This window comes from Vipera berus (assembly GCF_964194415.1).
Source record: "Vipera berus genome assembly, chromosome: 6".
In the NCBI taxonomy this organism is placed as follows: domain Eukaryota; kingdom Metazoa; phylum Chordata; class Lepidosauria; order Squamata; family Viperidae; genus Vipera; species Vipera berus.
Window position 1 is genome coordinate 57,286,092 of NC_138208.1, and position 14,763 is coordinate 57,300,854.

General features: G+C 36.6%; 1 protein-coding gene across 1 annotated transcript in view; it reads right to left on the reverse strand.

The window, feature by feature from the left end:
- ANKS1B (ankyrin repeat and sterile alpha motif domain containing 1B) overlaps nucleotides 1-14,763 on the reverse strand; it is a gene marked incomplete at its 5' end in the record, with an annotated part of 314,200 nt that overhangs the window by 273,823 nt on the left and 25,614 nt on the right. The window contains 2 exons of the mRNA XM_081331696.1: nucleotides 1,387-1,462; nucleotides 8,444-8,740. Of these exons, the coding sequence (XP_081187822.1) occupies nucleotides 1,387-1,462; nucleotides 8,444-8,740 (373 nt within the window). The remainder of the gene's footprint in view (nucleotides 1-1,386; nucleotides 1,463-8,443; nucleotides 8,741-14,763) is intronic.

The following is a 14,763-nucleotide window of genomic DNA, read 5'->3' on the forward strand; positions in this document are numbered from 1 at the left end:
TAAGAAAAATAAACTATTAATATGCATTCACAGAAACACAAACACAGATAAAAACATACCGGTATATCATTCAGCTCTACCCAAGCTAAACTAGCAAGACTTTGGAATTGTTGGATAAGTACCCTTCCCATCTGCTCTATATTATTCTGAGGTAAATGTTTTCTAGAACATAAACTTAAATACTTCAAGCCCAATTATTTAATAAAAGGCAACTTCACTGAAAACAGGTACTTTTGACTAATGCACATATAATCATATTAGCCTTCTCAAAATTTTATATTATGAACTATATAAATCCCAATGCCTAAGAAATCTAATTATTCTATTGTTTTAAGTCACCTAAGACATACTGTAACTAATCAATAGCCTTGGTATATGCAGTTGTACCTCTTCTAAGATCAGCAACCCTTCATAGTCACTCAGGTTCTGATCACCTCAGGACTTGACTATTGCAACATGTTCTATTTGAGCTGCCCTTGAAGACCACCCAGAAGCTTCCCTGATTCAGAATCCAGCAGTGCAGGCAGTGATGGGCATGCTTTGTTGTTGTTATTATTATTGTTATTGTTACATAGTCAATATCCATAGTCAGCAGACATACCAATACTCCTGCCTCCTATTTACCCAGCTGGCTTTCCTGTCTAAGGGAGTCTAGGTCAGCATTATGCCAAACTGGCCATGTAATAAGTTTGCTTCATGAGTTGCACTGGTTGCCAGTTTGCTTCTGGGTATGACTGAAGTGCTGGTTGCTACTTATAAAGCCTTATATGGCATAGGGCCTGATTACATGAAGAACCATCTGTCTCCCATAGTATCTGCCTTCCTAGTCCAATCGGACAGGGTTGAAACATTCTGGTTTCATTTGCTTAAATAATGCCATCTACCAAAACTCAAAGCACAACTTCTTTGTAGCAGCACTTGCCTTACAGAATGAGATTCCCCCTGAGATTTGAATGACACCCACCCTACTAAAGTTTCAAAGATCTAGCTCTTTACGCAAGCCTTTGGCAAGGGTGACTGAAGCCCTCTTTACTTCTTTTTCTTTGTTTCCATCCGGGTTTGTTATCTCTACCATCTTTGATTTATGACTGTGAGTGTTGTTTTCCTGTTACAATATTTAACAATTTCAAGCCATCCAGTGCCACTAAGAGTCAAGTAGTGTATACATTTAATAAATAAACCAATTATTCCTAATATCTAATACCTATTTGATTTAAGAATAAGAAAAATTCCTGTATAACTGTATGAGAATCAGGCCATTGTATAAGAGATCAATTGGAACTGGGTAAAAACTAAAAACTAGTTTCAAATAAGTTTTAATAGCATTTTTTAACATTTTAAAATAACTAAAAATAACTAAAAATCAGTTTAGCAATTATGATTTACCTGTTTCTAAAAGAATGCGTACAACATCTACTTTTCCAAATAAAGCTGCTTCATGTAATGCACTCCCCTTTTCTGTCTAGAAAAAGAAAACATTAATAAAAATAATAATCTAATTATCACAATCAGAAATAACTTTCATGATCAACGTTAACTACAGAGGTATCATTGACTGAGGTTTAATAAATAATAACACAAAATCTGGAATATGGTCCATGAGAATCAATAAAAGGAACGATAATATCAATATTCATGAATACCTCATTAAAAACATGAATCATCAACTGCTTCACTGATACCTGATTTTAATACTACTTACTTATAACAATGGTGAACAACTTTTTGTTGCCAACCATCGCATTTAACAATAAGATATAATGCCAAATAGAAAATGGCAGGTTCTTAAAGAGATGGCTATTTTTTCTTTTTAAAAAACTATGTTAAGCTTACTTTAAGAGCTTTGTGAGAGAGAAAGGGTGTGAGTGGACAACATGTAGAGACAGACAGTACTTTTGGATAATTTTAATAAAGTTTGATAATATAAATTTCCTATTTTTGAACGAGAAGAACTGCCTGAATGAAAAGAAGACATGAAAAGCAGTATGTCAGCAATTTTATGTAGTAACATTCAGACTTTCTGCCATAGAGAGCAAAATGAAATGGAAGTAACTGAACTTAGAACAGAAATTGTGCATAAACATTCTACACCATCAACTTTCCTTCTATGGCTCCCTTCCCTGACTGGTCAAGCAACAGAATCTAATCAAGATCTATTGTAGGGTTGTTTTTTTTAATGCAGTAGTCCACTTCCTTACTCAAACTACTATAAATGGTTTCTTTTTTATTATTTGTAACATAAATTGCCTTAATCTTATGATGCTTACGATATCAGGAAGATAATTAACAGCAGCAGCAGGTAATAAAACACCCCAACCAAAGCAGAGCAGAAAAGGATTAAGTGCATATGAAGATTTGAACATTTTCTGCATTTTAGGTACAATGTTTTCAGAATCTGGAATGTGTTCTACATTGTCTCCATGGTAAAATTATGGTACTACTCACACCCTGATTAAAAATAATTGTGTGGGTATAAAAAAATTATTTTAGTCCCTGTATATGTAAACATAAGAACAAAAGCATTAGTTGTTCATTATGTACTTTTCCAAATGTATGTACCATAATCATTTAGTTAGGCCCCCAAATATTATTAAAATCAGGTGTATAATAATTATAGCAGAATAAATATACTATTATATCATTAGAATATGCACACCTATACACACCCCCAAAATAGGGGTGTGTATAGGTGCATAGGCACAGCAGTTAGTATTGGTTGGGAAGGAATAGTCTACAAGACAGTCAAAAGAAGTGCTATTACAATAAGTTCAGATTCTGCAGTGTTTAGTGGAAGACTTACAAACATCACAGAAATTAACACAGAAATTAATTTGTATACAGTATACAGCAGGGGTCCCCAACCCCTGGTCCGTGGACTGGTACCAGGCTGCAGCATGCCAGCAACCGAGCTGCACAAACAAGCAAAGCCCCATCCGCAGGATGCAGGCAGCACACAAAACCACACTCCCTCTGGTCCGTGGAAAAACCTCTCTCCACGGAACCAGTTGCTGGTGCCCAAAAAGTTGGGGACATCTGGTATACAGTAAACTTACTAATATGAATCAGTAAAATTGATCAACAAGTATTGTTTTGTGTTAAACAAAGACATAGTCTATAAATATCAGTTAATATAAATTTGGAAGTTAGATGAAATGCATACAGAAGAACATGACAAACTACCATAATAAAACATCATTTGAATTACTGTAATGAATATACTAATCATGAAGGTAATCAAATTGATCCATTACTTTCATTTTATTTATTTTATTTAATAATAATAATAATAATAATAATAATAATAATAATAATAATAATAATAATAATAAGAAGAAGAAGAAGAAGAAGAAGAAGAAGAAGAAGAAGAAGAAGAAGAAGTTGGAAGGGACCTTGGAGGTCATCTAGTCCAACCCCCTGCTAAGGCAGGAAACCCTATACCATTTCAGACAATTATTTATTTATTGGTTTTATATACCGCCCTATTCCTGAAGGACTCAGGGCGGTTTACAGGGCAAAGTTAAAAACAATATAAGTTAAAATAGAGTTAAAATAAAACACTCCCAACCCCCTAAGACGCCGCAGTAGGATACCATGGTCTATGGTATCAAAAGCCGCTGAGAGATCTAACAGGACTAGGACAGAGGAACAACCCCTGTCCTGAGCCCGCCAGAGATCATTTACCAGCGCGACCAATGCCATCTCCATGCTGTACCCAGGCCTAAAGCCCGATTGGTACAGGTCTAGGTAATCAGTTTCCTCCAGGAACAAAGGAAGCTGATGCGCCACCACGCTCTCAGCAACCTTTGCTAAAAAGCGAAGGTTGGAGACCGGATGATAGTTGTTTAAAATAGCCGGGTCCAGAGCAGGCTTCTTGAGGAGGGGCCTCACCACCGCCTCCTTTAAGGCAGCGGGAAAGATACCCTCCCTCAAAGAAGCAGTTATTACTGCCTGGAACCAGCCTCGTGTCTCCTCCAGAGCTGCATACACCAGCCAGGAGGGGCATGGGTCCAATAAACACGTGGTGGAACTCAGTCTCCTCATGATCCTGTCCACTTCATCCAGGGTCACAGGATCGAATTCATTCCAAATGACGTTCTCAAGACCACTCAATTCCTCCCCGTCAGTCTCCACCCAGTCAGAATCCAGACTGGCCCGAATCTGAGTGATCTTGTCCACAAGATGATGACTAAACTCCTCGGCCCGCCCCTGCAAGCGCTCCTCCCTCACCTCCTGATTAAGGAGGGAGCGGGTCACCCTAAACAGGGTGGCCGGGTGATTATCTGCGGACGCGATGAGGGCAGTGAAGTAATTAGACTTCGCTGTCCTCATCGCCATGAGGTAAAACCTCGTAGCAGTTCTCAACCGCAATCGGTCAGATTCAGACCGGCTGGATCTCCAACTGCTCTCCAGACCCTGTCTCCGACGCTTCATCTCCCGAAGCTCCACAGAAAACCATGGGCCCATCGGGATCTGCGCCGGATCAGGGGTTGCAAGGGTACAACACGGTCGAGCGCCTTGGTGGCAGCCCTTTCCCAGGCATCCACCAAGGCATCAGCTGGGCTGTGAGTGAGGGAGATAGGTATAGACCCAAGCGCGATCTGGAACCGTTCCAGATCCATTAAGCGCCTGGGGTGGAACCATTATGTAATATCTAATTAAACGTTTAAGCACAGAAAAAACATTGGATTAACCAAAATATTGTGCAAACTGATTTTCCTTAGTTAATGGTACCCAGAGCATGCTCCTTCTGCTAGATGGGGTAGATAGGTAAAGACCATTGGGGAGAGACAGTCCTGTAAATAACTCAGTGGAGGTGAAGATGCTTGGCCTCCTTGGCAAAAGCATTGTGGAACAGGTGCTCTGGTTTCTTTGAGCAGCCTACAGGATTCCATATGTTTTGGACATCATTTTACAGAGAACACCAATGTGCTTGTAGACAAGGAAATCATTGGGTCAACCATGGAATCTTTAGGATAAGCTGAAAGTCAACAGCTGATATGACCAAGAGCTGGAAAGGTTCATGGTGCTGCTACATATGTCAGATCACTGGTGCAGGGAGCATCCATCAATAGTCTTCACTGACACTACAGGACTATGCATATAGGGATTCTGCTCTGGTCGATAAAGGCAATGTTAATGAAACTGCAAAATACCCTAGAACCAATGGTTGTATATATTTGGATCAGGCAATAATGAAACCTATAGCTCTACTGGCATCTTGAAGTTATTCAGGATTGCAAATTTCACCCCTGAACCTAGTGCCTCAGACTGACATGGAAGATGCTATTTCTCACCTGATGTCCCTTGAAATACTTTTCAGGATACTGTTGGTATACTGATTTGACATTTGACACTTATCTAATGTTGTTGGTTCTTCTTAGATTCAGTTAGTTTGACTATGACTGCAACTAAATTGTATGGGTCATTTTACATTTGCTGCAGGATACTCACTGAATCTTAGATCATTAAAAGCATGTAGCTCAGCAGTTTGAGACCCCGTGCCATGAGACAGAGTGAGCTATCGTCATTTGTCTCAGCTTCTGCTAACCTAGTAGTTCAAAAGCATGCAAATGCAAGTAGATGAACAGGTACCACATATAAGCATGCAGGAAGGTTATAGCATACTATTTTTTGCTCTATGCTTTGTGCTGTGGCATGATGTCATGCTGGCCACATGATCATGGAAACATCTCCAGAAAATGTTGGCTTACAAAATAGAGATGAGCTTTGCCCCTTATAGTTGCTCACAACTTGCAGGGTAAAACCTGCAGAGACACCTTTACCTTAATCATTGGGGCAAGTTCCAATTCTTGCTTATGATTATTACTAAGATTTTGTGACAGAACCTGTGTAGATCCACTGTACCTTGTGTGCTTCAAGGCATCCAGGAATCCTTACACAAAGTTGGATAAGTTTGTATAGTATAGTAGGACCAGACCAGGTCATCCAAGATTGTATTTAAGAATCCTTCCTGGAACTGGTCTAGAAGTTATGCATCATTTAGGCTGAATCCTTTGTTATTAGTTTGAATCCAGAGGTGTATTGTATCATAGAACACACCCCCTTGGCACAGGTGGTGCATCCTTCAATTTGCTGTCTTAACCTTGATAAGGTCTTTAGAAGTCTGAGAGAATTCTTCTATGAAGATTCTCCAATTCTGTAGGATGGTAGTTTCAGCTACAAAACATAGGCTGGCCTATTTAGCTGCAGAACCAGTCAATAAACTTAAAATGAACCCCACTTCATGAACTTCCAAATTCTAGAGCAAGGATAAATATTGGAACCTTTGGCAGATATAGTGGAAATGTATGGTGGTAACTAAGATTTGTGAGGAGCTAGAGTCAAACATATACTAGAAGAGCATTTGGATTTGAGGCATAACCCTAACCCTAAATACACTGGATTCCCCACCCTAAATTCTACAAGATTTCACTTCTTCCTTTTTTTCCTTCCCTCCCTATAACGCTAGTTTCCCAGGAAGATTCCAAGAATAAATGCATCATACTACCATTCCTTCATATGTGTTTATCCTCACTAAAGGAATTATGCTAATTCAGGGATTAGCCACCCAGCACTCTTAGCTTCAGCTCTAGAAGGATTAAGTTACAAGTCATTTGTATGTGTATTCTGATCTAATTAGGCCTCTACAGCTTTCCAGATGTTCTCCTAGCCTTAAAAAATTGGGCAGCTATAAAAGATTGGACAATAAGATCGGAAGACCCAATCTGACGCTCTACAGGAAACTGCCCTGAATAAAAGGTGACCCTAGCTTTTCAACAAGACATTTTTGGAGTATTATTTAATTTGACCTTTATAGCCAAGCTTTATCTTATTTTTCCTGGCAAATTGGAAGCCAAGATTCAGATGAAATTTGTCTGAATCCAGACCATCAGGCCTAGCCAATGCTAAATTCCAATTCTTGGTGACAACCCTTGTCCCCTGAAACTAAGCCCCCTGCCCCCTATATATGAAGACCTGAAGGCCTTTAGAAAAGCAGTTAAGTCCTTTCTCCATGCCCTTGGGTCAGGATAAGCAAAGTTCCCAACTGGTATATTTTAATCCTGAAAGTTTGCTTTAGTAGTATGTCATATTTTTCTTTTGTATTTTTGTTTAATAATTGTATATGCTGTCCAGACTCTCATTGTTTAAATTAGACAGTGATATAAAGTTTAATTTATTAACTGATTACATATAACTAATCTAAATAAATTGAACATGATTCATATGTGTTCTGATGAGACAGGTCAGATGAGTTTCTACCAATTCTATCAATTTGACAGCTCATATATGCTCATATAATGTCTCTCTCTAGCCTTGGAATCACTGGTTCCTGCCTTACCAGTTTCACTTTTAACAATGGCCACAATCATTTACAAAGGCAAATTCAATTATTGTTTCATTAGAAATATAATGTTGTATGACCAGCAGTTCAGGTCAATCATTGCTCAATCACTGGAGTTAAAGCTTCTTTTGAGGCATCTCTTTTTCTCTCCCAAAGCCATCCATGTGCTTTTATTGTTGTGAACTGTAATAGGCAGTTTTTCTGTTGCATATATCTTGGCTCTAGATCAGGGGTGTTAAACTCACTGCGTCACGTGACATATTGTGACGTATCATGCCTTTTTTCTCATTGCCGGAACTGGGGTGGGCGCGGCTTCCACGTGATGCATCTGGCCTGCAGAATAGCAGTTTGACACCCCTGCTCTAGATCATAAGCAAGTAAGTTATTATCTAGTCATGTCCTGATCCTAGTTGTGAAGCTAGGTCTTGAATAAAGGATTCAGGGTTTGGAGAGCTAACATTTTTAGTCATAACTGGCAGGACATCCTTGGCAGCTGAGCCAAAATCAAAGAGAACATATAACATATTGAAAGGTGATGCCAGGCTATCTGATTCTTCTTTGCTCTGAACAATTTGAAAAAGGCTGAAGAAAAACTAGAGCTGAGCCCTTAATAATGTCTTATGTTGTATAGCTAGGTATGACTGCAACAGAGTGGTTCTCACTGTTAATAAAATTCTGGTATGCCTATCAATATTGTAGGAGAAATAATTCACCATAAAGATTAGTTTTAAAAGCTTTCTCTAAATGACTGGGAAAATAATTAATCAGGACAGCAAACTTTAGTACAGTTGTGAATCTTTAATTATCTAGCACCAGGTGGCTATTGCAGATGCTTTAAGAGAGTTATGAGTAGGGCTTTCCTAAATCAGATTTGTCACAAACCTGCTTTTACAGGTGTCCAAATATTACCCAGCTTGCCCCACCCAATAAATATTAGGAAACATAATTTAGCTGAGGGCAGAAGCCATTTGTTATGCCCAAACCAGAAACTATAAGCTGTTATTATTTGCCATTATGAATGTGTTAAATGTGAAACTATAGGGACATATGATTTGCCCACCTTTATTTAAATAGTGCAATATTTTTTTTAAAATTACTAACTTGGCAGCTGACATCCATTCCAGCTTCTAGCAGCTCTTGTACCACAGCTTTATGACCATTACGTGCAGCAAGATGTAAAGGAGTATGCTTTCTTGTGTTACAGCTCATCAGATTTGGATATGCATTGATTATCATCTTCACCACCTGCAGTCGGCCATATAAAGCTGCCAAATCCAATGGAGTTTCTAATTTGTTGTTTCTTATTGTGGGATCTGTAAGTTCTTCAAGCAAAATAGCAACCACTTCTGAGTGTCCATATTGGGCAGCACAGTGCAAAGCTGTTTCATTTTCATTGTTCTGTTAAAAAAGAAAAATAAATAAATGCCTTCTCCAGAATACTATAATACAATACAATTGCTTTTTGAGACATGTTTGTAACACATTGAGCAGATCTAGCAGCAAATAAAAAATTAGTTTTGCTAATAACCTTTAGATGAGATAGTTCTGTTACCTCAATTTCTCTTGTTCTCTAAATGATGCAATCTGCTCACTAGAAAAAGGAATACAAATCTTGATTGTATATAGTCTCATTTGAAAATGTATCTGCATATTTTACTCAAATATTATTGGTACTTAACTATTTCCAATACGATTCTTACCGTATATATTCTGTCTCAATTGTAAAATTAAAAATGGTAAAACATAACAAAAGCATTGCTTCTTATTCTGCGTTAGTGCTATCAGGATAGGATTTGTGCATAAAAGAAGACTGCAACTGAGCCCACTAGGATCTTGGAGTCCTATTGGACAATCAGTTAAATATGAGCCAGCAGTGTGCTGCAGCTACCAAAAATGCCAACACAGTCCTAGGCTGCATTAACAGAGGTATAGAATCAAGATCACATGAAGTGTTAATACCACTTTATAATGCCTTGGTAAAACCATACTTGGAATATTGCATCCAGTTTTGGTCGTCACAATATAAAAAAAGATACTGAGACTCTAGAAAGAGTGTAGAGAAGAGCAACAAAGATGATTAGGGGACTAAAGGGTAAAACATATGAAGAACAGCTGCAGCAATTCGGTATTAAGGAAAAGAAGGACTAGGGGTAACATGATAGCAGTGTTCCAATATCTAAGAGGTTGCCACAACCTATTCTCCAAAGCACCTGAAGGCAAGACAAGAAACAGTGGATGGAAACTAATCAGGGAAAGAACTAACCAAGAACTACGGAGAAATTTCCTGACAGTTGGAATAATTGATCATTGGAATGGGTTTCCTCCAGAAGTTGGGAGTGCCCCAAAACTGGAAGTTTTTAAGAGGTTGGACAACCATTTGTCTGAAATGGTATAGGTTTTCTGCTTGAGCAGTGGGTTGGACTAGAAGACATTCAAAGTCCCTTTCAACTCTGTTATTCTGTTAACTGATTAAATTAATTAAATAAATAAAGATAAATAAATAAATTTTATCAGATATATTTCTCCATCTCATGTCAATGTACAATAAATAATAATAAATAATATGATGCATACTCCTCTTGTCTGAACAAGACTTTCCAGGAAGTGACATTGGTTGGGTCCATAGGGTAATGGATGCCTTTTTGTGAAAGGTGTGGTAGCACATGCTTTGAAAGAGGCAATAATTCACTTTTTCTTGAAGAAGTCATTGTTGGATACTAACAGAACTGGACAATTCTCATCCAGTTTCCAGCTTTCCCTTTTCAAGTTTTATTTTATTTATTAAATTTATATGCTACCTATCTCCCCAATGGTTGTTGAGAAGTTTGTTGTCTTGTAACTCCACATGATCTTGGAGGAAGCAAATTAGCTGCACACCTTTCAATCAGGATTCAGTCCTGATAATATGGTAGCATATAGACAATGTTGATCAACCTTTGGTAGACTCAGGATGGAGGTAATTTATCCATGCTGGCCCTCAATCTCTCAGTGGCCTTTGATAATATCAATCATAGTATCCTCTGAGTCATCTCAGAGGATTGGGAGTGAAGCATATGCTGATGCACTAGTTCTCCTTCCTTCAGGGTTGATTCATATCACTCTGGTAGGTGGGAAGAGTTCCATGGCTGAATACCCTGCTTCGCAAGATTCCTTGGTACTGTGTTCATTCCCTGTTCCTATTTAACATCTCCATGGAACTCCTGGGAAGATTATCAGTTGAAACTGAGTGAGATATTCAACTATATATTTATGTTATGAACTGACCAAAGGATGCAATCAGAGCCTGGAAGCCATGGAAGCCCAGATGGAGAAGAACAGGCTTCAGTTCAGCTGGTGAGACTGAATGGGTGTGGGTTTTAAGACACACACCTGACCCCCAGATCTACAAATTTTCCATCTTTAGAATTAGAGCACAATTTGAGGGTCTTCCTGGACTCACCACTCCTGCTTGAAGAGGAGATGGCAGCCTGGCTAGGAAGGCCTTTACACAGGTTCACTTTGTGAACCAATTGAGCCCTGGATTGAGATGCCCTATTTGCAGTCATTAATGCCTTACGCACTTCTTGGTGGGTTTATATTAATATGGGCTAGATGGGTCTGTCCTTGAAAGACTGGAAGTGGTCCAAAGTGCAACAACAGCTGGCAATTTGGGGCATTCCACGATATGCCAATTTAATGCCCCTGATTTGTAAGTTACATTGTCTACCATTGAGGTTCTAGGTGTAATACAATGCAATGTACAATTTAAGGTGCTGGTTATCACTTGTAAAGCTCTACATGACACAGAATCAGGTTGTTTGTGGAACCACCTGTCTGATTATTTCAGGTCCTATCTTTTAGATAGCATTGTCTTGTGGGACCTAGGAATCATATTTCCTTTGTCACTGAACCTGTCCTGTGGAACAGCATTTTCCCCAAGATCTGGATGGCCCCAATTCTGTTCACCTTTTGGAAGATGTTCAGAAATTTGGATTTACCCATAGGCATTTGTTCCACGTGGTTCAATGAGTCTGGTTTGATTGGTTGGTTGGTGTACTAGTAATTCAAAGCAGGGTTTTTTCTTGACTGTGGATGGTATTGTGTCACTGTTTTTCTAATATTGAATTTTTAAAATTCTGTTTGGGTTTGATTTTGATTTTAACCTTCTGTGTACTGCCTACAGCCATTTTGGTAAGATAAGTGTGCAAGTACATTTCCTAAATAATTAAATAAACATTGATCTAATTTGCTTGAAATAGTACATTATTGATGCTAGTTGTATTTTAGAATATCACATTTAAAAATATTGCTTAATATTTAGAGTAGGCAGAAACATTTTTCTTTCCAGAACATTACTAGCAACAATAATATATTTTTTTAAAAAAATCTAGATGAATAGATAAACATTTCTGCTCATCAAATTTAGAGTTAAACAGGTCTATTTAAGGAAATGAACTGACAAAAAGAGATATGAAAAGTATTACATTTTCAGTTTCACATATGTTGAAATAATTCGTCAGTGTTGGGAAACTGTAGAGTTCGGGGTCACTTATAAATATAATCATAAAATATCCACACAGTGATCAGCCATTATTTTCCAGGAAAGGAAAAAAGCAGATTTATACATTAATCCATACCAATATTTTAAAAATAAATTGTACTTTAATGTCATCCATTCTCTGAAGACCAATATCAAATTCTCACTCTTCTAGTCATTTTTCAGTGTAAAAATATTAAAAATTGCAACTCAGGACAACTAGTATCTTAGCAAACTTTGTTTTGGTCCTATCATTTCAATTGTGTTATTACAAGTTTTTACATTGAATAGTTATTATATTTAACACAAGTAACAAAAAGTACTGTGTTTATATACAAATATTGTGTTTCCCAGAATATTTTTCCTATATAGATTTTTGCCAGAAAATATGTAGTAGAATAGTCTCAGCCACAAGCATAATGAACATATTTTAAAAGCCATGCATGCATAATTGCTTGATTTAAATATGCAATGAGGTATTCAATTTATCATACATGGTTATTTTGATAATTCCTGTATATAAATTACAGGAATAAAATATGTATCTGGAAAAGCACACATTGAGCTTGGGTTATATATTTTACCCAATTCAATGTATTTGCAAAGAGCATGTTCCAGCAAAATTCAGTATGACTTTACCTGGGACTCAAGATGCAGATTGAAACTGACTAAAAATGAGAGTGTCTAGTCAATTTCAATCTTGTGTCAATGTCATTGATAAAACCCTCTGTTGCAGTTCTACTGCAACTGCTGAGTTGACCCTAAGAGAAAAAGGAAGAGGGAGGGAAAGTAGAAAGCAAGGAGAAAGAAAGACAGAAATAAGGAAGATAGAAAACAACAGACTTACAGAGCAAGACACATAAAGGACAAGAAAAGAAAAGAGAACAGGAAACAGTTTTTGAAACTTCTCTACTTTCCATATGACTTTTTGCTGATATTTTCAAACATTAAAGATTATTATTATATGAACCCAGTTTATGCGATTGTTCACATAAAACATGTCAATGAGATTATGAAAGTCTTAAAGAGAATATAATTGTGCAATAATATTTATTAAAAAGTAATAATTCTTCTCAATTAAACAAATTTAAATCTTAAAATTTATTTTACTTTAAGATCTTGCTTACTCCTCTTTATGTTTGAGATAATATTTATTTATTTATTTATTTATTTATTTATTTATTTATTTATTTTATTACATTTATATACCGCCCTTTCCCTGAGGACTCAGGGCGGTTTACAGGGAGTTAAAAAACCAGCAATACAAAAGTTAAAAACCAATTTAAAAAAGATTAAACTAACCCTGTGCAATTAAAAAACCCCGATTAAAATAAATAAATTACTCCTCCATAATACACAAGATGTGGCATTTCTACTTGAAATGCCATCTCTCAAGAGATTAAATTGCTGCTAACAATGCCTTTGAGAGCTAATTAAAAAAAAATCTTAAATTTGAGAGTTAATCATTCGAGCATGAATACGTCCTACTGTTCTTTGTAAATATCTGTTCCCCTATTATTGCATTGTGGTTATTGCTGTTTTGATTTTAAATCATTTTCAAAAACTTTATATCAGTTTATTACTTATCTTAATTATTTTATAATCTATACACATGTATATATAATATTTTCCTCCAAGGTTCTTAAGACAATGTCTGTGCTAAAACATTTTCAATGGGTATATTAAAAATGTGTCCTGATTTTCATGTAAGCATTTCCAAAATATTTCAGAAATAAAATGTAAACTGTAAAAAGTACTACTGAAGATATCTCCTTCTATCAAATGGCAGTGGGGAGAAAAACCTGGTGTTTTTAAAATTTCATTCCATTCCTATGTTATATCTTGTCTCCAGAAAACTGGACAGCACCTTCCTGGATAATATTTAGAAAGGCCTTAAAACCAAGTTTTTACACAGATCTTTCAATTTAGTAAAATTAATTATTTTTAAGAATTGACATGCTCAATTATTATTATTATTATTATTATTATTATTATTATTATTATTATTATTATTATTATTATTATTATTATTATTATTATTATTATTATTAATTGATTTTATATACCGCCCTATTCCCGAAGGACTCAGGGCGGTTTACAGGGCAAATTAAACAATACAAATAAATACAATTAAAATAGAATTAAATTAAGACTAACCCACAATTAAAACAAATTAAAATTTAAAATTTAAGTTAAATTAAAACCCCCTCAGTCCAGGCCAGAAAGATCAAATAACCAAGTTTTCAGGTCCCGGCGAAACGAGCAAAGATTCGGGGCAGTCCGAAGTTCCACCGGCAGTTCATTCCATAGGGCAGGCGCGCCCACAGAGAATGCCCTCCCCCTTGGAATCACCCGCCGGCATTCCCTAACCAGCGGAACCCTAAGGAGGCCCTCCCTGTGGGAGCGCACAGGACGATGGGAGGCTGATGCTTAATATGGATGTTAGGCTGATTTCTTTCAAATTGCACTACTAATTTTATAGCTTTAACAGCTTTATATTTAGTTTTATACAGTGAGTCCTTATGGTATTGGCAATATATAAACAAACTAAATAAAACAGGCAAAAAAGGACCTTGTTTCTTTTCATCCATGTTTCCAGAAAAGTAACAAATCCTGATATGTTTAGCAGATTCCTAGCTTGTTATATCTGAATCAAGAATTGTATTTCAACATAATTTTTTAAAAAATGTTTCCTTATTGTTTAAAATATCAACTTCAAATACTTATTTAACAAATTTATTTTAAAAACTGATTCCCCATTTACATTTAACAAACCAAGAAAATTCTTCTATACTTCACACAGCTTGCTTTCTCTGCTGATTCACACATTTACTTATTATACTATAACATTTTGCCTAGTAAACATCATAGTCACCTACCCTATGATTGTTTATGAATATACTGT